This window comes from Dama dama, chromosome 15, assembly GCF_033118175.1.
Source record: "Dama dama isolate Ldn47 chromosome 15, ASM3311817v1, whole genome shotgun sequence".
NCBI classification, from domain to species: domain Eukaryota; kingdom Metazoa; phylum Chordata; class Mammalia; order Artiodactyla; family Cervidae; genus Dama; species Dama dama.
Window position 1 is genome coordinate 13,218,655 of NC_083695.1, and position 24,209 is coordinate 13,242,863.

At 43.3% G+C, this 24,209-nt stretch overlaps 1 protein-coding gene across 3 annotated transcripts in view; it reads right to left on the bottom strand.

The window, feature by feature from the left end:
- The window catches only part of DISC1 (DISC1 scaffold protein), a 388,287-nt gene that overhangs the window by 258,748 nt on the left and 105,330 nt on the right, over nucleotides 1-24,209 (bottom strand). For all 3 annotated transcript variants that reach the window (XM_061161490.1, XM_061161488.1, XM_061161489.1), the window contains one exon: nucleotides 1,546-1,693. In XM_061161490.1, coding sequence (XP_061017473.1) covers nucleotides 1,546-1,693 — 148 coding nt within the window. The remainder of the gene's footprint in view (nucleotides 1-1,545; nucleotides 1,694-24,209) is intronic.

Genomic DNA, 24,209 nt, shown 5'->3' on the forward strand with positions numbered 1-24,209 from the left:
TGTATCTTTTTGAATTAGACTTTTCTTCAGATATATGCCCAGGAGTGGGATTGCAAGATCTTACCTGCAATTAGCTTAGCTCCAGTTTTAGTTTTTTAAGGAGCCTCCACACTATTTTCCACAGTGGCTGCACCAATTTACATTCCTACCAACAGTGTAAGGGGATAGGGTGTTAGTGTTTAACGAGGACAGGGTTTCAGTTTGAGAAGATGACGAAGTTCTGGAGATGGATGGTGAATGTGAACAATGTGAACGTACTTAATGCCACTAAGCTGTATACTTACAAATGGTTGAAATAGTAAATTTATGCTACATTCATTTTATCACAAGGGAAGTTAAAAAACGGAGTTACTTCTTAAAGCACTTAGTAATTCTCACACAAGTGTTTTTTTAAATGAATTGAAACACAATACATTGGCAGATGCTACAAATGGCCCATGACTGGGGTGGAAAAATAATCCCAAAGATCAAAAGAAAGAAAGAATTAAGTAGAGAGTCAAGTTGGGACAGTCCCATGTGAGAAAGGGACAGGAAACAAGCTGATACCTCAATGACAGATGAAAATAAAAATAAAAATAGGAGGTGAGGTTCACCGGTTCCTTAAGAGGTAGAAGTTCACTCAACAAACATGTATAAGGAAGCAGCTGCCAGGGACCGCGCGCACTGCTCTATGCTTCCTGCAAAACTGCAAGACAAGCAAGCGAGAAAATAACCAGCCTCACTGCCAGACAGGCTGTAGGGAGCCGCTAAGATCGACCGAACGTGAGAACTAGGCCGCGCAGGCTTGTAACTGTCAGAGCCAAGTGGAAGCTGGAAATAAAACGTAACTGCTGTGGCCACGTTTGCACCCAAGCAGAAGCTGACCTGTGCTGTGATTCGGCTAACCACATTCCTCACCGCTCCTTCCTCCCAAGTCTTTAAAACCCGAACAGTGAGGTCACCAACAGACAGAGGAGAGCAACCGCTTACAGACATTCCAACGGGCCAACACCTGGGTCCCAGCCCCAGACAGCCTGACTTAGCTGCTTCAGGGTAGAAGCTGGACATTTTAAAACTCTCCAGGTGGCTCAAACGGGCAGCCAGGACTGAGATCCACCGAACTGGAAATAGCAACTGCGCTCCATCTAGTCCTGGTCCCGGGAGACCCTTGGGTAGAGGAAACAGCAGAAGATGCCCTGGAGGTGGACTCGGGAGGAGGATGTATTTCATCCCTCGGTCAGAGGGGCCCGCCTGTGGTCTTACAGGTGACAGCAGACACACCACCCTTGACCAGAGGAAATCCAGCCACCTGCTCAGGCGGTGGGCTTCCCCGGGGAGCTGAGCGCCCAGCCAGGCCGGTGCGGGTTAAGGGGCCCTCCTGCCGCTGATCAGAAGGGTTTCTCGGGGCATGTGACCCACACAGGTCTCTCCCTCTGGAAGGAACCCCACTCCACCCCCCAGCCACTCCCAACCAATAGAAGGGAGGGTCTCCTGGGCTCGGCTCCTACAGGTTCTTCCCCACTTGGGAGTGGGGAGAAGGGAAGAGGACCCCGGGGGACCACTTACCGCTGAGCTGCCCGGCGCAGGGAAGCCTGGGCCTGGGCCCCCAGGTGGCCCAGGAGGCCGCTGAGGGCAGGCTGTCGTGAAGGAAGCTGAAAGTGCAGGCTGCTTCTCTCCTTCTCCAGGGCTTCTAATCTTTGTTGGATCATCTCGGCTGGAAACCCAAAAGGATGAGAGAGAAATAAAGAACCATGCGGCTCAAAATAGACAACCCCGTGTCCCTGGCTCCACCCCCAGCCAATAGTCTCCTCAGTGACATAATAGAAAGGTCACTTGTTTCTAGGTCAGCACTCTTCATCTCTAGGTCGATGATTTTTAAGTATCTTCTGTCTTTTTATTGAACATACAGCCCCCTTAGCTTTCATTCTTCTAAGTCTCAGAGATTACAGGCCATGTATTTATATGATGATCATCATTATGATCATCACATAGGACGATGCCTCATACTGTGCGTGTTGAGTCAGCTGTGTCTGACCTTTTGTGACCCCATGGACTGTAACCCGCCAGGCTCCTCTGTCCATGGGATTCTCCAGGCAAGAATACCAGAGGGGGTTGTCATTTCCTACTCCAAGGGATCTTCCCGACCCAGGGATCGAATCTGCATCTCTTGCATCTCCTGCATTGGCAGGAAGGTTCTTTACCACTGCACCGCCTGGGAAGCCCGTACCTCACACCAACTATTTTTAACACCATCATGATCACTTAGGAGAAAACCTGCTAATTTTGATGAGTTCTGTATAACCAGTTGAAAAAGATCAGTGCCCAAGTGTTGATTTTGAGAATGTTTCCTTAGACACTGTCCATCAAGAGAGACTTACTCACAGTTACTAAAGTCACCAAAGTGATGTTCAAACTCTGTCATGCTACAGATGAGCAGAGATCCACTTCTGTTCAGAGTATGGCTCCTATTATTTTTTCAAAGACATTAAGTCTCCTAAGAGAAGGCATAAATGCTGATCACTGTGAGACATTTTTTCTTCAAAGAAAATAAGCTGCAGAAATTGGAATCCCGTTAACTAAGAACTTACCCTCATAATTAAACACCTTAAGAGCGGGAAAGTTTCCCATAAAGCTATTCTTTTCAGAAATGCAAGGACTGGGGTTAAAAATATATCCATCAGAGCTCCCCTCCTGTTGGTCCTTGACAGGTGGGAAGGACCTTGGTCCCCTCTGCCCCTGGGTAGTAGATGGGCTCTGGGGCGCTGGAGATCCCAGGCAGCTACCTCCATGAGTGCCACCTGCTGACCCCGGTGTGAAATGCAAATACTACCCTTTACTATCGGGGCTTCCCAGGGGGCTGAGTGGTAAAGAACCTGCCTGCCGATTCAGGAGACGTAAGAGACACGGGTTCAATTCCTGCATTGGAAAGATCTGCTGGAGGAGGAAATGGCGACCCACTCCAGTATTCTTGCCCAGAGAATCCTATGGACAGAGGAGCCTGGCGGGCTACAGTCCACAGGGTTGCACAGAGTCAGACAAGACTGAAGCCACTCAGCACACACACACCCTTTACTATGTGCGCCATGAGAGGACGTTCCCGGGGCTCTGGCCTAGATCACAATGTGCGCTAAGTCGCTCAGTCAGGTCCGACTCTTTGTGGCCCCATGGACTGTAGCCCCAAAGGCTCCTCTGTCCATGGAAGTTTTCAAGCAAGAATATTAGAGTGGGTTACCATTTCCTACTCCAGGGCGTCTTCCCAACCCAGAGATTGAAGCTGGGTCTCTTATATCTCCTGCATGGGCAGGCCGATTCTTTGCCACTAGCACCACCTGGGAAGCCCCAAAATTTAAAGGAAAGTTCTTTAAAGATGCTCTTTTCCTGTTGTTGCTGTGGTTTATTTTTTTTTTATTATTATTATTTTTTTTCCAGTGGGTTTTGTCATACATTGATATGAATCAGCCATGGATTTACATGTTGCTGTTGTTTAGTTGCTCAGTCGTGTCCGACTCTTTGCGACCCCAGGGACTGTAGCCCTCCAGGCTCCTCTGTCCATGGAGTTCTCCAGGCCAGAATGCTGGAGTGGGTAGCCCTTTCCTTCTCCAGGGGATCATCCCAACCCAGGGACTGAACCCCCGTCTCCTGCATTGCAGGCGGATTCCTTATCACTGAGCCACCAGTGAAGCCCCAGCTCACAATGTACATTTACATTTCTACGGCCCTACAGTTCATTTTCCAAGGTAGCCATTTCTATAAGACTCACTTTTAAATGGAAACACTATTTCAACAAGCTTGTTATTTTGAAAGCTCTTTGGACACACTTTTTATCCTACTCCAGCAGAGGTCAGCGCTAATCACAGTACACCCCTCTTGGGCAGCAACACGTACTTGGAGGAGACGAGGGCCCAGGTGTCATGGGGAGCAGCCCTGAGTCTCTGGGAGCGTCAATGGCAAGACCTTCCCATCAATTTGCTGCAGATCTTGGGACTAATAGCCAGAAACGTGCTGAGAGGATTTGCCAAGAATTCATTCCAGTGACACCAGAAAAGGTCACCTGCTTCCTGTTGGAGACCAAGTGCAGGTACTGCAAGGGCTCCCAGTCTGTGCCACCTTCTTCAGCAGGACGGCGGGACCGGCTCAGACACCACCCTGACAGCACACGGAGGAGTCAGCCGACAGGTCTACCAGGATTGCGCCCGGAGTTCCCTGACCTGACCCGCTCTCTAACACCAGGCTTCGTTCTTTTAAAATATTTTATTTTAATTAATGTTTACATTTTTATTAATTTATTTGCTTTATTACTTAGTTATTGACTTACTTCTTGCTGTATAAGGGAGAAGGCAATGGCACCCCACTCCAGTCCTCTTGCCTGGAAAATCCCATGGACGGAGGAGCCTGTTGGGCTGCCGTGTATGGGGTCACACAGAGTTGGACATGACTGAGCGACTTCACTTTCACTTTTCCTTTCAGGCCTTGGAGAAGGAAATGGCAACCCACTCCAGTGTTCTTGCCTGGAGAATCCCAGGGACGGGGGAGCCTGGTGGGCTGCCGTCTATGGGGTCGCACAGAGTTGGACACGACTGAAGTGACTTAGCAGCAGCAGCAGCTTGCTGTATAAAATCAAAACTTCAGTGAAAAGCAAGCACGTAATACCTTATATGCTTTAAAATAGCATACTGATGCAATCCTGATGCAGTGATAAAGATGTGTCAAGATATTATTACATAGAGATTAGTAGGAAACAGTTTGTACCTCAACCCTGCCATTTCTAGCTGCCTGACCTTCAAATAACTTAACCTTTCTAAGCTTCCATTTCCTAATCTGCAGAAACAGGCCTAATAATAGTCTAAACATGACAAGGTCTTCTGAGGATTAAATGAGATAATCCACACAAAGCATTTAGCACCGTGCCTGGCGCCTGGCATGTGTCCAAAAGGATTGGCTATTATTAGTTACACTACCTGCATGCTGGCTTTCAAGAGTCCACAAGAAAGTTAGAGACCCAGGCTGGGCTCCCTCCACTGGTCACTGCGCTGTAAATTGCACCCCTCTGCTGCCACATGATAAATCCACAGAGAACCCAAGCTGGTCTAGCAGAAGCTAACACTAGAAATGGGAAACTGGCTTCAAAAAATCAGATTCACAATAAATGCCAAAGGAAAAGTAATCGTGATTATCCCAGGAAATAACTGTGATTAGCTATGTTCAAAGCTGTCACTTACTTTAAATTATTTCTATTTTATGACTTTAGAAAGTGCACTAGATCGTCTCACACCAGTCAGAATGGCCAGCGTCAAAAAGTCTACAAACAATAAATGCTGGAGAGGGTGTGGAGAAAAGGGAACCCTCCTACACTGTCGGTAGAAACGTAAATTGATGCAGCTACTGTGGAAAACAGTATGGAGGTTTTTTAAAATGAAAAATAGAGCTACCATATGATCCAGAAATCCCCCTCCTGGTGTATATCCAAAGGAAACCATAATTACAAAAGATACACGCACCCCTATGTTCATGGAAGCACTATTAATAATAGCCCAGACGTGGAAGCAACCTAAATGTCCATCCACAGATGGATGGATAAAGCAGATGTGGTACATAGAGACAATGGAATATTACTCGGCCATAAAAAAGAATGAAATAATGTCATTTTCAGCACCAAGGATGGATCTAAAGATTATCATACTAATTGAATTGTCAGATAGAGAAAGACAAATATCATTATGATGCCATTTATATGTGGAAACCAAAAGAAAAAAAAACGATTGTTGCTGTTTAGTTGCTAAGTCCTGTCTGACTCTTGGAATCCCATGGACAGAGGCCTTGGACTGCAACCTGCTCCTCTGTCCATGTGGTTTCCCAGGCAAGAATACTGGAGTGGGTTGCCATTTCCTCCTCCCAACCAAGGGATCAAACCCACATCTGCATTGGCAAATAGGTTCTTTACCACTGAGCCACCAGGGAAGCCCAAATGAATGTATTTACAAGACAGAACCAGACTCATGGACTTGCAAAAGGTTCTTGAAGTCCCCTAACAAGACCTGATAGTGGCCACCTAGAGGCAAAAGTCGGTGAAAGTGTGGAAGCTGCTCAGATTCTAGATGTCTTCCCACAGATGGGACACAGAGGACAGAGAAAACAGTCTAGAGAGACTGCTGCTTTTGGCCTGAACAAGCAGAAGGAAGAAATCACCAGGAGCTGGGGGAGGGGAGAGGATCCGCTATTCCCTCCCCTAGAAACATCCTTCCCCCACCAGTCCAGGCAAGTCCTACTCCTCCTTGGGGTCTCAGTATCCCTCCTCCACAGGACACCTTCCGGGCCCCACCTTGGCCCCCACGTAGGCTCTCTGAGACACCTGGACTTCTTGCAGGGGGTACCTCCCCTTGTCTCCACTCACGGAAGGCCTTCTATGACTGTAAGAAGAGGACTATGTCACAGTGCTCGGTGACCTGCGCCAGCATCACCGCCTGGCTGGGAGGGGCTAGGCACAAAAGCATGGCCAACTAAACTCGAGTGTAAATGCCCTCATAGTGTCTATTGTTTCATATATTATCACCAGTCACTTTCAATCCCTTTTATTAGCAGCAGCATGCGTGCAAGTCACCTCAGTCATGTCTGACTCTTTGCAACCCTATGGACTGTAGCCCACCAGGCTCCTCTGTCCATGGGATTCTCCAGGCAAGAAGACTGGTGTGGGTTGCCATGCTCTACTCCAGGGGAACTTCTGGACCCAGGGATCGAATCCACGTCTCCTGTCTCTTGCATTGGCAGGCAGGTTCTTTACCACTAGCACTACTAGGGAAATTCTCATTTGTAAATGAATGAGTATAAAAACATAACACTCATCAAATCTAAAATCTACTGCCTACCTCGCAGGACTCTGCTCCTCCTTCCAAAGGCACCATCTGGCCTGCAGTTGTGCATTCTCAGACTTGGCTTCTTCCTGTAACTCCAGGTTCTGGTGATCCTGATGATCCTCCCTGTGGTTTCCCCACACTCACACCTTCTCCATTTGCTCTGCGTCTGGTCCAGCCCAACTCTAACCACTTCTGCAGCTGAGTCACTTCCCACCCAGGAGCTCACATCTCCACTGTTTCATCTCTGCACATCACTGACAGGGCTTCCCTCATGACACTCAGGTGTGAGCAGCTCATGAGCCAGTGAACGGACACAGGAATTCAGAGACTGTCACACATTATCACAAGATGTTCTCTGAATCCCAGAGGACTTGCCTGGCCTCCAGGACAGAGGCCAAATGTCTATGTCTGGTGTTGGGGACCACAGGCAGGCTGTCTAGCCTAGCTCAATCCTCCCCCATCGCACTCTGCCCCAGCGTGATGCAGTGGAAACACTTCTTGAAAAGAACACAGAATCTAAACACTAAGAATCAGGGCACCAAACTGGTATAACCATTTTGGAAAACTGTTTGGCAGTAACTCTTAATATACACTAACTATATCCCATTAGCCAGTAATTCCACTCCTAGGAATATATCCAAAACACTCCCATCAAACAAGACATATGACAACAGTCATAAATTTATTTATAATGGTTCAAAACTCAAAATAACTCCAAAGGACCACAGATAAATAAACTACACAGCAGTAAAAACTGAACTGACTACTGCTACATGCAAAACAACAAGGAGGACTCTCACACACACACTGTACAATTCCATTTATAGAAAGTCCAGAAACAGGCAAAACCAAACTATGGTGATAGAGGTCAGAATAATGTTTATCGTGGGGGAGGTAAAGATATTGTCTGGGCAAGGGTGCCCACTCTCACCACTACTATTCAACATAGTGTTGGAAGTTTTGGCCACAGCAATCAGAGCAGAAAAAGAAGTAAAAGGAATCCAGATAGGAAAAGAAGAAGTGAAACTCTTGCTGTTTGCAGATGACATGATCCTCTACATAGAAAACCCTAAAGACTCTTCCAGAAAATTACTAGAGCTAATCAATGAATATAGTAAAGTTGCAGGATATAAAATTAACACACAAAAATCCCTTGCATTCCTATATACTAACAATGAAAAAACAGAAAGAGAAATTAAGGAAACAATACCATTCACCATTGCAACAAAAAGAATAAAATACTTAGGAGTATATCTACCTAAAGAAACAAAAGACCTATACATAGAAAACTATAAAACACTGATGAAAGAAATCAAAGAGGACACAAACAGATAGAGAAACATACCGTGCTCATGGATTGGAAGAATCAATATTGTCAAAATGGCTATTCTACCCAAAGCAATCTATAGATTCAATGCAATCCCTATCAAGCTACCAACAGTATTTTTCACAGAACTAGAACAAATAATTTCACAATTTGTATGGAAATACAAAAAAACCTTGAATAGCCAAAGTAATCTTGAGAAAGAAGAATGGAACTGGAGGAATCAACCTGCCTGACTTCAGACTCTACTACAAAGCCACAGTCATCAAGACAGTATGGTACTGGCACAAAGACAGAAATATAGATCAATGGAACAGAATAGAAAGCCCAGAGATAAATCCACGAACCTATGGACACCTTATCTTTGACAAAGGAGGCAAGAATATACAATGGAAAAAAGACAACCTCTTTAACAAGTGGTGCTGGGATAACTGGTCAACCACTTGTAAAAGAATGAAACTAAAACACTTTCTAACACCATACACAAAAATAAACTCAAAATGGATTAAAGATCTAAATGTAAGACCAGAAACTATAAAACTCCTAGAGGAGAACATAGGCAAAACACTCTCCGACATAAATCACAGCAGGATCCTCTATGACCCACCTCCCAGAATATTGGAAACAAAAGCAAAAATAAACAAATGGGACCTGATGAAACTTAAAAGCTTTTGCACTACAAAGGAAACTATAAGTAAGGTGAAAAGACAGCCCTCAGATTGGGAGAAAATAATAGCAAATGAAGAAACAGACAATGGATTAATCTCAAAAATATACAAGCAACTCCTGAAGCTCAATTCCAGAAAAATAAATGACCCAATCAAAAAATGGGCCAAAGAACTAAATAGACATTTCTCCAAAGAAGACATACAGATGGCTAACAAACACATGAAAAGATGCTCAACATCACTCATTATCAGAGAAATGCAAATCAAAACCACAATGAGGTACCATTACACAACAGTCAGGATGGCTGCTATCCAAAAGTCTACAAGCAATAAATGCTGGAGAGGGTGTGGAGAACAGGGAACCCTCTTACACTGTTGGTGGGAATGCAAACTAGTACAGCCACTATGGAAAACAGTGTGGAGATTTCTTTAAAAACTCGAAATAGAACTGCCATATGACCCAGCAATCCCACTTCTGGGCATACACACTGAGGAAACCAGATCTGAAAGAGACACGTGCACCCCAATGTTCATCGCAGCACTGTTTATAATAGCCAGGACATGGAAGCAACCTAGATGCCCATCAGCAGACGAATGGATAAGGAAGCTGTGGTACATATACACCATGGAATATTATTCAGCTGTTAAAAAGAATTCATTTGAATCAGTTCTAATGAGATGGATGAAACTTGAGCCCATTATACAGAGTGAAGTAAGCCAGAAAGATAAAGAACATTACAGCATACTAACACATATATATGGAATTTAGAAAGATGGTAATGATAACCCTATATGCAAAACAGAAAAAGAGATACAGAAGTACAAAACAGACTTTTGAACTCTGTGGGAAAAGGTGAGGGTGGGATGTTTCGAAAGAACAGCATGTATATTATCTGTGGTGAAACAGATCACCAGCCCAGGTGGGATGCATGAGACAAGTCCTCGGGCCTGGCGCACTGGGAAGACCCAGAGGAGTCGGGTGGAGAGGGAGGTGGGAGGGGGGATCGGGATGGGGAATACGTGTAAATCTATGGCTGATTCATATCAATGTATGACAGAACACACTGAAAAAAATAAATAAATAAATAAAGGAAATCAAAAAATAAATAAATAAATGTGAAAAAAAAAAAAAAGATCTTGTCTGGGAAACAGGGATGAGGGAGTCTCACTGAGTGTTGGAAATATGCTGTATCCTATTCTAGGTGGTGGCTACGGAGAGCACACATACATAAAAATTCACTGAGATTTGCACTGTACAATACAGCTTTATGCACCTTATTACATTATTGGGCTTTTCAGGTGGCGCTGGTGGTAAAGAACCCACCTGCCAATGCAAGAGATGTAAGAAACGTGGGTTTAATTGTTGGGTCAGGAACATTCCCTGGAGGAGGGCATGGCAACCCACTCCAGTATTCCTGGCTGGAGAATCCCGTGGACAGAGGAGCCTGGTGGGCTACAGTCCATGGGGTCACAAAGAGTTGGACACAACTGAACTGACTTAGCATGCACCTTATTACATTATTAAATATTTTACCTCAATTAAAAAATTTTAGTGCATAAAAAATAAGAAGCTCCTGAATTCCATCACCAGCTTCACTGTTGACGGAGGTTTCAGTGTCCGACAGGTCACTTCCCCATTTAAGTCTCACAGCTTCATCCACTAAATGGGAAGAACGTCTCCTCAGGGGGTCTAAAGAAGTCACAATTGGGATTAAACAGCAAAGAGATGTACTGGCGGGCAGCTCACGACAGACATGTTCTCTCAGCTGTGAGGCTGGAGGTCTGGTATCACTGAGGCCACATCAGGCCCTGTGAGGGTCTCTCCCGGGGAGTGGGGGGCAGACTGTCACCATGCATGTCCTCACAGGTCAGAAAGAAAGGAAGCCAGCTTCTTCCTGCATGGGCACTGATCCCATTCACGGGGCTCCATCCTCATGATCTGATCGCCTCAAAGGCCCCAGCTCCTACCAACACCACATCAGGATTTAGGGTTTCAACATATGAATCCGGGGGATGCAAACATTCAGTCCATAACATGCTTCAAAGTGGGGAGGGGACACTTCAGTCAGAGTGGCCCATTTTATCTACCCATGTAGATAGCGTGGAAAAATGGGAGGGACGGAGGAGTGTTTGAAAATGACTGGAAAGAGCATTGTTCACTTTCTAAATGACATGCTTATTTGTTATTTCATGTATGCATTCCATTAACAAATATTCTGGTAACTGAACATTGTTTGGCTGTAGGGTGGCCAGGATGAGCAAGGCACAGTCCTGGTTCTTCAGGGACCCGGTGACGGGGGACCGGGGGTCAAAACCACAAACAGGCCTTGTCTCGTCTGCCCGTGAGGACAGGGAACCAGCTGTCCCCCTGGGAGAGGGGGCACGTGAAGGAGCATGTGGCTGTGCGTGCCTGCCAGCACTTAGGGTGCAGGGGGCAGGGCTTCGGGAAGCCACACAGAGGCCTGGGGGCCCGGCTGGTAATGCACCCACCAGCGTCTGAGGGTAGAGCACACTCCGGCGACAGCCAGAGGTTGGGAGGCAGGTCACGCTGAGAACTAAACTGATGAAGCAAGCGAGTACATGGAGGGTAAAGAGAGTCAGAGGTTTCAGTACTAGAGGATATTCTTACAATTATGGAAGGAGATTAGGGCAGAAACAATTTAGGATTGTTATATTAGAATTGGAAGAACTGATGTGTGTGCACGCCCTCAGTCATATCTGACTCTTTGCAGTCCCACGGACTGTAGCCCACCAGGCTGTTCTGTCCATCGAATTCTCCAGGCAAGAATACTGGGGTAAATTGCCATTTCCTTCTCCAGAGGATCTTCCCCACCTAGGGGTTGAACCTGCATTGCTTATATCTCCTGCATTGGCAGGTGGGTTCTTTACCACCAGCACAACCTTTAACACAAATACAGATAATTATGGAAATATAGATTTATACATGACTATGTTTACACATATTTTCTATCTTTATCCACTGAGAAAGCCTAGACACACAATATCCCAGCAGCAGTGGGCACACAGATCCTGGTTTCTAAATACCACCTTCCTTGAAAGGAACCGGAGCCCTTGGAAGACTGGCTGATTCTGAGGCAGGGCCGGTTCAAGATGAGTCTGGAATATCTTGCTGTGCAAATAATAAGGACAAGCTAAAGACTGATGGGGATGTATCAACTGAACACAAGAACTACTTTGAATGAGCTCCCATAAGTGGCGCTAGTGGTAAAGAACCCGCCTGCCAATGCAGGAGACAGAAGAGATGCAGGTCCCATCTCTGGGTTGGGAAAATCCCCTGAAAAAGGAAATGGCAACCCACGCCAATATTCTTGCCTGGAGAATTCCATGGACAGAGGTGTCTGGCAGGCTGTGGCCCATGGGGTCACAAAGAGTTGAACACGAGTAAAGCGACTTAGCACACACACAGCACAAGCCAAATCAGAATAGCTCATGAATCAAATAAATAATGCTATGAATGAAGTACCACCCACTGAATAGAACAGGAATCTTGCAATTGCATCTATGCCAGCAGATTGCCGGCTGCTAAAAAGGAACAGCTCTTTGGTAAAGTGCAGAGTAGAAGTGTAATCTTAGCATCTAATCAGTTTCTAGAGGACAAATGGTAACCACATGCTGAGAAGCCTGGAAGCCACGGGTATAACCAGATGGTCAAGGTTAGCATCAGCGGTGGCCAGAGGATCTCCCTACTGAGATTCCTGCTAAGATGCACCAAGAAGTGCACAGGCCCTGTCCCTCATTTCCATCATGTCCCTGTCAGGGCTGCACCGCCCGAGTCCAGTCACAAGGAAACACGCTGGAGGTGGGCCCACGCTGGAGGTCATCCAACGAAACGTCAGGTCTGCACGCCTTGAAACTCCCAAGGACATAGGACTGAGTACTGAGGAATGGTTCCAAATAGGAGGAGACTGAGGGCATATGAGGACCACGTGCATCGTGTGTTCTACTCCATGCAGGATAAACACCCAGTGTTGGATCCCGGTTGGTGATGTGTGAACAGTCTGAGGACCGGACAGGAACAGTGGGTCAGTGTTGATTCCTCGACTGACTGAGACGGTTGCAGGGTGGGGGCGTGTGACAGGATCTTTGTTTGGGGATGTGTGTGGGGTACGTAGGGCTGCTGAGGTATCATGTCCGCAGGTGACTCTTAAGCAAGTGATACATGCATCCAGCGGGGGACCCAGAGGGAGGGAGAGATGCGAGCTCCTTGTACTGCATTTGCAACTTCTGTAAGTGGAAAATTATTTCCAAATAAATTCATTCTAAAACTTATAAATAGCAACTTCCCTGGTGGTCCAGTATCTAAGACTTCATGCTCCCAATGCAGGGGGCCTAGGTTTGATCCCTGGTCAGGGAACTAAGGGCCAACATACCTGCAACTATAGATGTCACATGTGGCAATGAAGATCAAAGATCCCACATGCTGCAACTAAAGCACAGCACAGTTAAATAAGTAAATTTTGTTTTAAAATTTTAATTTAAAAAGTAAATAAAAAATAAAACTTACAAGTAGACAACTGCAGCACAACTAAGTGTGGTGTTTGTGACTTGACATCATTCGTCTGAATTCTGTTCTGTCTTAAGAAAATCTCCTCTATCATTCTACTTGGCCAGTGGTTGAGGAAACATAACTCACCGTCTCTGGCTTTTCTTTCTGGTACACCTCTGCAAGCCTTCTGCACATATTGTTCATCTGATTTCAGTTTGTAGCTCAAGTTTGAAAGCCAGAATTTTAGAGAGTATTGCACACAGCAGGTGCTGAGTAAATGTGGTTGACCGACTGACTGTCAGAACAGTCACAACATCAGAATCTGGGGTTGCATTTTGTAAACATAGTGGAGTAGTACAAACAAACAAACTCAAAGTTAACCAGGAAAGATATTACCAAGCAGTAAGCAAAACGATGCATAATATGTTCTCAATGATACTGTGTATTTAATTCATGAATCTAATACACTATTCATAGGACCTCAGCAATGAAAATGCTAACGAACATCTCATTCCAATTTGGATCAAGCAAATGCTTTTTTTGATGTTGCTACTACATATTTATTAATGTTTAATTGAGGGGCAGCACTCATCCATTATTCCTTGGCACATTAGTCCTAAGCACTTGTTTCTTGGGCTACAAGATGGAAACAGAATGAAAGAAAAGTAATTTCTACATCGGTGAATAAATAAGCAAACAACCATTTACAGAGCAGTAAGAAATCTTCACACCTGAAGGCATCCTGCTAAACAGACTCAATTCCTACTGCCTTGTTCCCTCGATGGGATGACAGAACAGATGGTGTAAACCCCTTTCTTGGCTGTGCAGCCATTCTACATTCTAAGGGGGCCCTTTAAAGTTAAGAAGCAATCAATGTCTTCCTAAGTCATTCTGCCTTGGTTTTTACATAATAGCCAAGAAATGCTATTCATTGAGAGCTGAATAGTGTAACAATTCCACATTACCATACACACCATGTGAGATGACCAGTTTACAAAGAATAAGACTGTGATAAAACATATTTTATCATCTTGACCAGAGCCAGCCTCTGACATTTCATTGTGTTGGAATCTGCTGGACTCATTATCATAAAAATCAGCCACTCTTGGGGCACTGAAGCCTTCAAGCATAATAATCCTTTCTGAGCATCTATTACATGCCCGGCACCATATATACATTATTTCTGAGCTTCACAGGGCTTCTATAGCAGGAATGCAATTGCAGAACCTAAGATGCAGAGAATTTAAGTCATTTGCACAAGACCTGGGCTTCCCTTGTGGCTCAGCTGGTAAAGAATTCACCTGCAATATGGAGACCTGGGTTCGATCCCTGGGTTGGGAAGATCCCCCGGAGAAGGGAAAGGCTGCCCACACCAGTATTCTGGCCTGGAGAGTTCCATGGACTGTATAGTCCATGGGGTTGCAAAGAGTCAGACACAACTGAGTGACTTTCACTTTCACTTTTCAGAATGTGAACCTTGACTCTTTTGGTGGCAAACTCTAGGCTTTTTCTATTAGACTTCCCAAGAGCCACCCCCAAAACTGTACCCACACCCACAGTTTGCCCCATAACACAGAGAGGCTGTCTGTCTACTCATCTGTGTGGGTCCCTAGAGACAGTGGCACCCACTGGGCAGAGCTGAGTCCTAATCATCTCTGCCAATATCCAGTTCAGCACTAGGCTCACAGTAGGTACTAGGCAAAGGTACTAGGTATTTATTCATTCATAAATAAATGAATGTGTACATTTGCATGAAGAATGCTGCAGACATGGAAAAACAACAACCATTCTATGCAAACCGCTAGTGCCAGTGCCTTGCTATCTATCAGTCATGACATCCTCACAGCGACCTCACGAGGGGGCTGTGGTTCTTCCCATTTCGTGGATCAAAAGACTGAGGCTCATGGAAAGCTTAAGAGATTTTTTTCTGGGTTAGTTGTACCACTATGTGGATTTAGAAATAAAACCAAGGTCTGTCTGCCCCCAAAACCTGTTCTACAGGGAAGATCACATCCTACAGTGTAGACCATATCCTGAAATAGACACCAGGATGCATTATACAAGGTTTCCCTGGTGGTTCAGATGGTAAAGAATCTGCCTGCAATGCAGGAGACCTGGGTTTGATGCCTGGGTTGGGAAGACCCCCTAGAGAAGGGAACAGCTATCTACTCCAGTATTCAAGCCTGGTGAAGTCCATGGACAGAGGAGCCTAACAAGCTACAGCCTATGGGGTGGCAAAGAGTCAAACACGACTGAACAACTAACATATATACATATGTTATGCAAATACAAACTACTCTATCAACTCATCTTTCACCTGACCCGCTTTTCTCACAGGAAGCATTCAGGAGCCAAAACAAACCAAAAAAAAAAACAAAAAAAAAAAAAAAACTGGCAAATGTGGAAACAGCCTCAGATCCAATGCTAGAGGAATGTTTACATAAATTATGGTATTTAGCCACTCATATGGAATGGTATGTAGCAAGTCAAAAAACAATTAGAAAATCTGCGAGGGAGCAGATTTTAATATTAAATTTTATTTTTAATTTTAAATTTAAATAGATTTAATTTAATATTACACAAGAAAAACAGGATACAAAATTATATGCAGGGGGCTTCCCAGGTGGCACTAGTGGTAAAGAACCCACCTGCCAATGTAGGAACCAGTAAGAGACACAGATTTGATCTCTGGGTCAGGAAGATCCCCTGGAAGAGAGCAAGGCAACCCACTCCAGTATTCTTACCTGGAAAATCCCATGGACAGAGGAGCCTGATGGGCTACAGTCCATGGGGTTGCAAAGACTTGGACACAACTAAAGCAACTTAGCACAACACAGCACATGGTCCATAATTATTTATAAACATTTTTTTTAATCTGGGAGGAACTAAGAATTTTGGCAATCAGTCATGCAATTGCAGGTGATCTTTTCTCAATTTCACTTCATATAAAATCAGCTGTAAAATCTTGAGCTGTTTAGTATTTAGGAAAGTATTCTATTTTTTGAAAGCCTACTGGTTACTTATCCCACTCTTTGATTTCTGCATAAAAAATGGAGATTGGCTTCCTCCAATTCTTAATGCTAAACTGCTTAAGGTAAGCCTGGTCTCCCTGGGTCACAGATCTTTTCAGTGTATCCCAAAGAGGATTTCCAGAAATGTTATATTTTTAAGCTCTCCGATGTGTGGAAAGAAGACTAAGAAATTACTTTGATTGTGGTATAAAAGGAAAAACAAACATTTGGGGGAGATACAAAAATTTCAGAAGACAAGCAATGATTTAATCACGGTATTTGCTCACTCAGCATTTAGCCTATCACCTTGCTCTTAATAAATATTTGTTGATTCTCTCTGAAATATTTTCATAGAATATTTGGTCTGAAGCATCTGTTCTTCCTCAGCAAGAATTTACCAGGCAAAATCAATGGTGAGTGATCAAAACAGCAAAAGTAATGAAACTTCCAGGTTCTACCCCAGGTCTGGGCTTGTCATTCATTATACTACCAAGTGTGTGTGTGTGCATGCATGTGTGTGTGTGTAGGAGTATGCACACAAATGCTGTCCTTTGGCCTGCAGACCATGCTTCAAGTCACAATATTCAGAAACAACAGAAAACATAAAGATCATGAGTTTGCCAAAGGAAGGCTTGGTTATGGGTCCCTCCAAAATAGTCTTTGCCTCAACTCTCAACATTAAATTCACAAGAAAATATTTCTTTCACCAAATGTCAATTACCAAATGCCCTAGGCAAGTAACTGACCAACTGAATTTTGGTTACTTTATGTAAAAGCCTGAGATATTCAGAGTGATAAAAATTGTCTCTAAAGTATGTTCCCACAGATGCTGTGGGAAACTGGACGACTGCACCTATGTGCTCTGAGTTCGCTGTTCGGAATCTGCGGTGACTGAATTTCTACTGGCAAATCCATATCTCTGTAAGAGCCAGGTGCCCCCAGGATTCCAGCCTCCTCCAACACATCTGCTACCACCACCACCCCAGCCACCTCTCCTGCCGACTAGAGACCCACCTAACGCGCCAGCTACTTATTACAAGACAGGCGTTGAAAGCATTTCCAAGATGGAGGAACATTCATTTCCAAATAGCTGCAAAGCAGAGAACCCAAAAGAAATGACAAGAGAAGAAAGGCAGAACAATGAAAAAAGTTGATGAGAACACACCCCAAAATATTAAGAGTAGATAGCTGTCTCTGCATCTTGAGAATAAAGATGATTTTTTTAATTTATATTTCTGAACTTACTAGATGTTTTTTTTTACAATGATCATGTATCACTTTAAACATAAACTAATTATGTTTAAAATTCCACTTTTATATAAAAGCATCTAAACACCCCCAATTGGGCTTCCCTGGTGGCTCAGTGGTAAAGAATCTACCTACCAATGCAGGGGACAGAGAAGACCCTGGTTTGATCCCTGGATTGGGAAGATCCTCTGAAGTAGGAAATGACAACTCGCTCTAGGATTCTTGCCTAGAAAATCCCATGGACAGAGAAGCCTGGCAGGCTACAGTCCACAGGTTCACAAAAGATCGGACATGACTTAGCAACCCCACAAGAAACACCCCAATTAAAAGGTAGAGATAAATTGGGTAGAAGACTAAGATTCAGTTATATGCTACTTAAAAGAAGCCAGTCCAGCTTTGCTTGGATGATGATACATGTTTATGTGGTATTACTTTAAACCCTTTTATGTCTTTATATTTAAAGCCTAATATATTATGTCTATATATTTAATATATATATTTAAATATATATATTTATGTCTATATATTAACAAGGCCCTACTATAGCCTATGGAACTACACTCAACATTTTGTAATAACCTATAAGGGAAAACAGTCTGGAAAAGTATACATTGGGTTGGCCAAAATGTTCATTTGAGTTTTTCTGTTTGCATGTGTGTATGTGTGTCTGTGTGTGTGCTTAGCCGCTTTAGTTGTGTCTGACTCTTTGCAACCCCATGGACTGTAGCTCACCAGGCTCCTCTGTTCATGGGATTCTCCAGGCAAGAATACTGGAGAGGGTTGTCTTGCCCTCCTCCAGGGGACCTGCCCGATCCAGGGATCAAATGTGGGTCTCCTGCATCTCCTGCATTGGCAGGCGGGTTCTTTACCACTAATGCCATTGGAAAGGCCATAAAGTGATTCAGACACACACACACACACACACACACACATATATCACTTTGCCGTATACCTGAAACTAACACATTGCAAATCAACTATACTTCAATAAATAAATATGAATTTTGATAGATAAACTTCACTTTTAGAAATACAAGGTAATTATGAGCCGGTTCATTCAGGTAACAGCAAGTAGGGTGCCTACCTGGGGTCAACTAGCACTAATTATGAAGTAACCACAGTTGGGCGTGTTTCTCTTTCAGCCATTTAAAACTGTATAAACTGTGAAAGAGAAACTCTTGTTTAAAATATAATGGCAGATCTTCCTATGTGAAACAACTTTTTATGACATGTTCCTCATTTTAATTGAATTTAGATACATGATCAGTCATTACCAAAATGGCTTAATCACTTCGGCAATTACTAACTCACTCAGTCAGTTAGTAACTCACTTAGCAATCTAAGCACACGGCTGATAAATGGAACACCTCTGTAGACTGAATACTGAAGGTTTATTAGGATGAAAAGGACAAAGCTTTACAGCAGACTGGCCACATCTGCAAGGCTATGGGCATTTCTGGAAAGCAGTAGCACAGCTTAAAGATTCAGCCATTGATTCCTGGACCTCTTGTAGAATGACGCTATAGCAAATCTAAGTGGTCTCTTCTGAGCTCCTCCTTCATGGGCTCCTTTATCTTTCTCCACGTCTGTCCGAGGGTTTAGGACCACTGAGTTTATGTGTCTATCAGCCCTGTGAACCTTCTGTTGGCCCCAAGGCTATTTTTAGAAGTCATACAAGTGAGAGAGTTCAAATGCCTGTTCATCATCTCTCTCCACTGGTTTTGGTTGCACTCCATTTTCACTATTAAACTGGATGTGCCATTCAATTAGTTCCTGTGAACAGACTTTTCATGAGTAATTTGCTCTGCTGGTGTTTCCATACAAAATTAGTTGGGCACATCTGCTTGTCACTGCTCAAAAACCACAGGCTCTCTCATCCTTTTGATAGTAATCACCACAACCTGTAATCTTTTCGGACTTCATTGTTTTTTTGTAGAACATCTTTCAATATATCCATCTCTAATAGAATTCAGAATATTAGGAGTGCACCGTTAACCAACCACTGTCATTTAAAAAATATAATGCAAACCACATTGATGTGCTTGTCCCCTTCAACAATGGACAAATAGAATACTCCAAACGCAATGCCTCATGCCAAAGGATTCTCCTAAATTGATCTCTGGCTAATGGCATGGCAACATAAACAGCTTAAATTCTTTGGGTGGCATAAAGGGATAGAGATAAAATGGCATATTCCAAAAAAACCTAAGAAGATTAAATACATTCTTTCCCCCAGCCACAGCCATTCCAATTAGGCTGAAATCCAATCAGGAGGAATCAAGCATGCTAGAATATTAGTTCCTTGGAACAAAATAGAACTAAGCTGTTTTCTTTTGGCTGAAGCACCACAACACAAATAAAACTGTGACCTTCAATTCAAAGGCGATGTTAATAGAGAGAAATCACAAAACAGCAGCCAGTGATCAGAATGACTACTAAACAGCAACCCTTTCAGCTGTGAGCCTACATTTGTACTGGTTTCAAGCAATGCCCCTATAAATAGTAAAGAGAATTTACTGGGACTTAAAAGGCTCTCTAGTTTTAGACCTGGAGTCCTCAGGTACCTTGAAGACTTTAGAAAAAAAAAAACACACCTGGAGTGAGTAGGAATATTTTCCCAGAGCAGGAATGCAACAGTAACTGAAAGTAGATACAAGAAACACTTCAAGGCTTCCGCTTCAAGATGGCAGAGTACATGGCTTGCACACATGTCCTCCTGGGAAAGCACCAGAATTGCAACTAGCTGTTGGACAACCATCGACAGGAGGACCCTGGAACTCACCAAAAAAATACCCCACGTCCAAAGACAAAGAAGAAGCTGCAGTGAGACGGTAGGAGGGCGCAATCACAATAAAATCAAATCTCACACCCGCAGGGTAGGTGACCGACAGACTGAAGAACAATAACACCAGAGAAGTTCTCGCACTATTGTGATTGTTCTGAACCCCACGTCAGGCTTCCCAGTCTGGGGACACAGCAAAGGGACTGGGAATCCGCAGGGAATCTGGCCTTCAGGGCCAGTAGGATTTGATTATAGGCCTTCCAGAGGACTGAGGGAAACAGAGACTCTAGTTTTGGAGGGCACAAACAAAATTTTGCACGTACCAAGACTCAGAGGAGAGGAGCAGTGACCCCACAGGAGGCTGAACCTAAACTGCCTGCTAGTGTTGGGGGGCCTCCTCTGGAGGCGTGGGTCGGCAGGGGCTCACCGCAGGGACGGAAGCACTGGAAGTTCCCCTTTGACGTAAACCCTCTTCGAGTTTGCCGTTAACCCTACCACAGAGCCTGTAGACCCCAGGGCTGGGTCACCTCAGGCCAAACAACCATCAGGGAGGGAGTACAATCCCACCCATCAGCAGATAATTAGATTAAATCTTTACTGAGCAAGGCCCTGCCCATCAGAGCAAGACCAGTTTTCCCCATCACCAGTCCCTCCCATCAAGAAGCTTATACAAGCCTCTTAGTTTCATCCATCAGAGGGCAGACAGAAGAAGACAGTATCACAGCAGCTAAAACAAAAACCAAATTACACAAAGTTAATCATGATGAAAAAGCAGAAAGTTATGTCCCAGGTGAGGGGACAAGATAAAACCCCAGAAAAACAACTAAATGAAGTGGAGATAGGCAACCTTCCAGAAAAAGAATTCAGAATAATGATAGTGAAGATGATTCAGTGTCTCCGAAAAAAGAATGGAGGCAAAGGTTGAGAAGATGCAAGAAATGTTTACCAAAGACCTAGAAGAACTAAAGAATAAAAAACAGAGACAAATTACACTAGAAGGAGTCAATAGCAGAATAACTTAGGCAGAAGCACGGATAAATGACCTGGAGGACAGAATGGTGGAAATCATTGCCACAGAACAGAATATAGAAAAAAAGAATGAAAAGAAATGTAGACAGCCTAAGAGACCCCTGGAACAACATTAAATGCACCAACATTTGCAGTATAGGAGTCCCAGAAGGAGAATAGAGAGAGAAAGGGCCTGAGAAAATATTTGAAGCAATAATAGCTGAAAAATTCCTGAACATGGGAAAGGAAATAGCCAACCAAGTCCAGAAAGCAGAGAGAGTCCCAGGAAGGATAAACCCAAGGAGGAACACACCAAGACACACAGTAATCAAACTGACAAAATTAAAGACAGAGATAAAATATTAAAAGCAACAAGGGAAAAACAACAAATAACATACGACATAACAAATTTGTCATAATAAAAATGACAAATAACACACAAGGGAACTACCATCAGGCTATCAGCTGATACTCTACAAGCCAGAAGGGAATAGCAGGATTATATTTAAAGTGATGAAAGGGAAAAACCTACAACCAAGAATACTCTACCCAGCAAGACTCTCCTTCAGATATGATGGAGAAATTAAAAGCTTTCCAGATAAGCAAAAGTTAAGAGAATTCAGCACCACCAAACCAGCTTTACAACAAATGCTAAAGGAACTTCTCTAGGCAGGAAACATAAGAGAAGGAAAAGACCTACCATAAATAAACCCAAAACAATTAAGAAAATGGTAATATACATATCAATAATTGCCTTAAATGTAAATGGATTAAATGCACCAACCAAAAGATATAGACTGACTGGCTAGATGAAAACATGTGCATGTATGCACTTCCACTTACCACATCACTCTGTTTGACTCCCCCCCTCAAATTTATGTAACTGTTTTATATTGTTAAGTTAATCACATTCCCATTATGGCTTGCAATTGTAATTATCTTTTATTTTATTTTATTTTATTTTTTTTATTAGTTGGAGGCTAATTACTTCACAACATTTCAGTGGGTTTTGTCGTACATTGACATGAATCAGCCATGGAGTTACACGTATTCCCCATCCCGATCCCCCCTCCCACCTCCCTCTCCACCCGATTCCTCTGGGTCTTCCCAGTGCACCAGGCCCAAGCACTTGTCTCATGCATCCCATCTGGGCTGGTGATCTGTTTCACCATAGATAATATACATGCTGTTCTTTCGAAACATCCCACCCTCACCTTCTCCCACAGAGTTCAAAAGTCTGTTCTGTACTTCTGTGTCCCTTTTTCTGTTTTGCATATAGGGTTATCGTTACCATCTTTCTAAATTACATATCTATGTGTTAGTATGCTGTAATGTTCTTTATCTTTCTGGCTTACTTCACTCTGTATAATGGGCTCAAGTTTCATCCATCTCATTAGAACTGATTCAAATGAATTCTTTTTAACAGCTGAGTAATATTCCATGGTGTATATATACCACAGCTTCCTTATCCATTCATCAGCTGATGGGCATCTAGGTTGCTTCCATGTCCTGGCTACTATAAACAGTGCTGCGATGAACATTGGGGTGCACGTGTCTCTTTCAGATCTGGCTTCCTCAGTGTGTATGCCCAGAAGTGGGATTGCTGGGTCATATGGCAGTTCTATTTCGAGTTTTTAAAGAAATCTCCACACTGTTTTCCATAGTGGCTGTACTAGTTTGCATTCCCACCAACAGTGTAAGAGGGTTCCCTGTTCTCCACACCCTCTCCAGCATTTATTGCTTGTAGACTTTTGGATAGCAGCCATCCTGACTGTTGTGTAATGGTACCTCATTGTGGTTTTGATTTGCATTTCTCTGATAATGAGTGATGTTGAGCATCTTTTCATGTGTTTGTTAGCCATCTGTATGTCTTCTTTGGAGAAATGTCTATTTAGTTCTTTGGCCCATTTTTTGATTGGGTCATTTATTTTTCTGGAATTGAGCTTCAGGAGTTGCTTGTATATTTTTGAGATTAATCCTTTGTCTGTTTCTTCATTTGCTGTTGTTTTCTCCCAATCTGAGGGCTGTCTTTTCACCTTACTTATAGTTTCCTTTGTAGTGCAAAAGCTTTTAAGTTTCATTAGGTCCCATTTGTTTATTTTTGCTTTTATTTCCAATATTCTGGGAGGTGGGTCATAGAGGATCCTGCTGTGATTTATGTCGGAGAGTGTTTTGTCTATGTTCTCCTCTAGGAGTTTTATAGTTTCTGGTCTTACATTTAGATCTTTAATCCATTTTGAGTTTATTTTTGTGTATGGTGTTAGAGAGTGTTCTAGTTTCATTCTTTTACAAGTGGTTGACCAGTTTTCCCAATACCACTTGTTAAAGAGATTGTTTTTTCTCCATTGTATATTCTTGCCTCCTTTGTCAAAGATAAGGTGTCCATAGGTGCGTGGATTTATCTCTAGGCTTTCTATTTTGTTCTGTTGATCTATATTTCTGTCTTTAATTTTTTGTCTGGCTATTGATTGTGAAAACTGATAAACATCTTTCACTACTGTGATTATGTAACTATTAGTCATTTAATACTATTGTATCATGATTGGTCAACAGAAAAATAATAGAACTCTGTATTACCAAAACTAGGATCTAATAGAAAAACCTGTAATCGCTTTTTAAAATCCAAATGCATATCAGAATTATCTTGAGATTTTTTTTGAAAAGTACAAATGCTCAGGTATTGCTTTTTTTCTCCAGAGCTCCAGATATATTTCTAATGAGCAGTCATGTTTAAAAACAACTGGAGTATATGGTGATCTTTTACTGTTATCTGGTTTAACTTTTTGTGTTTCATATTCAGTGCTCCCATTTCATTCAGTTTATGCTCTCCA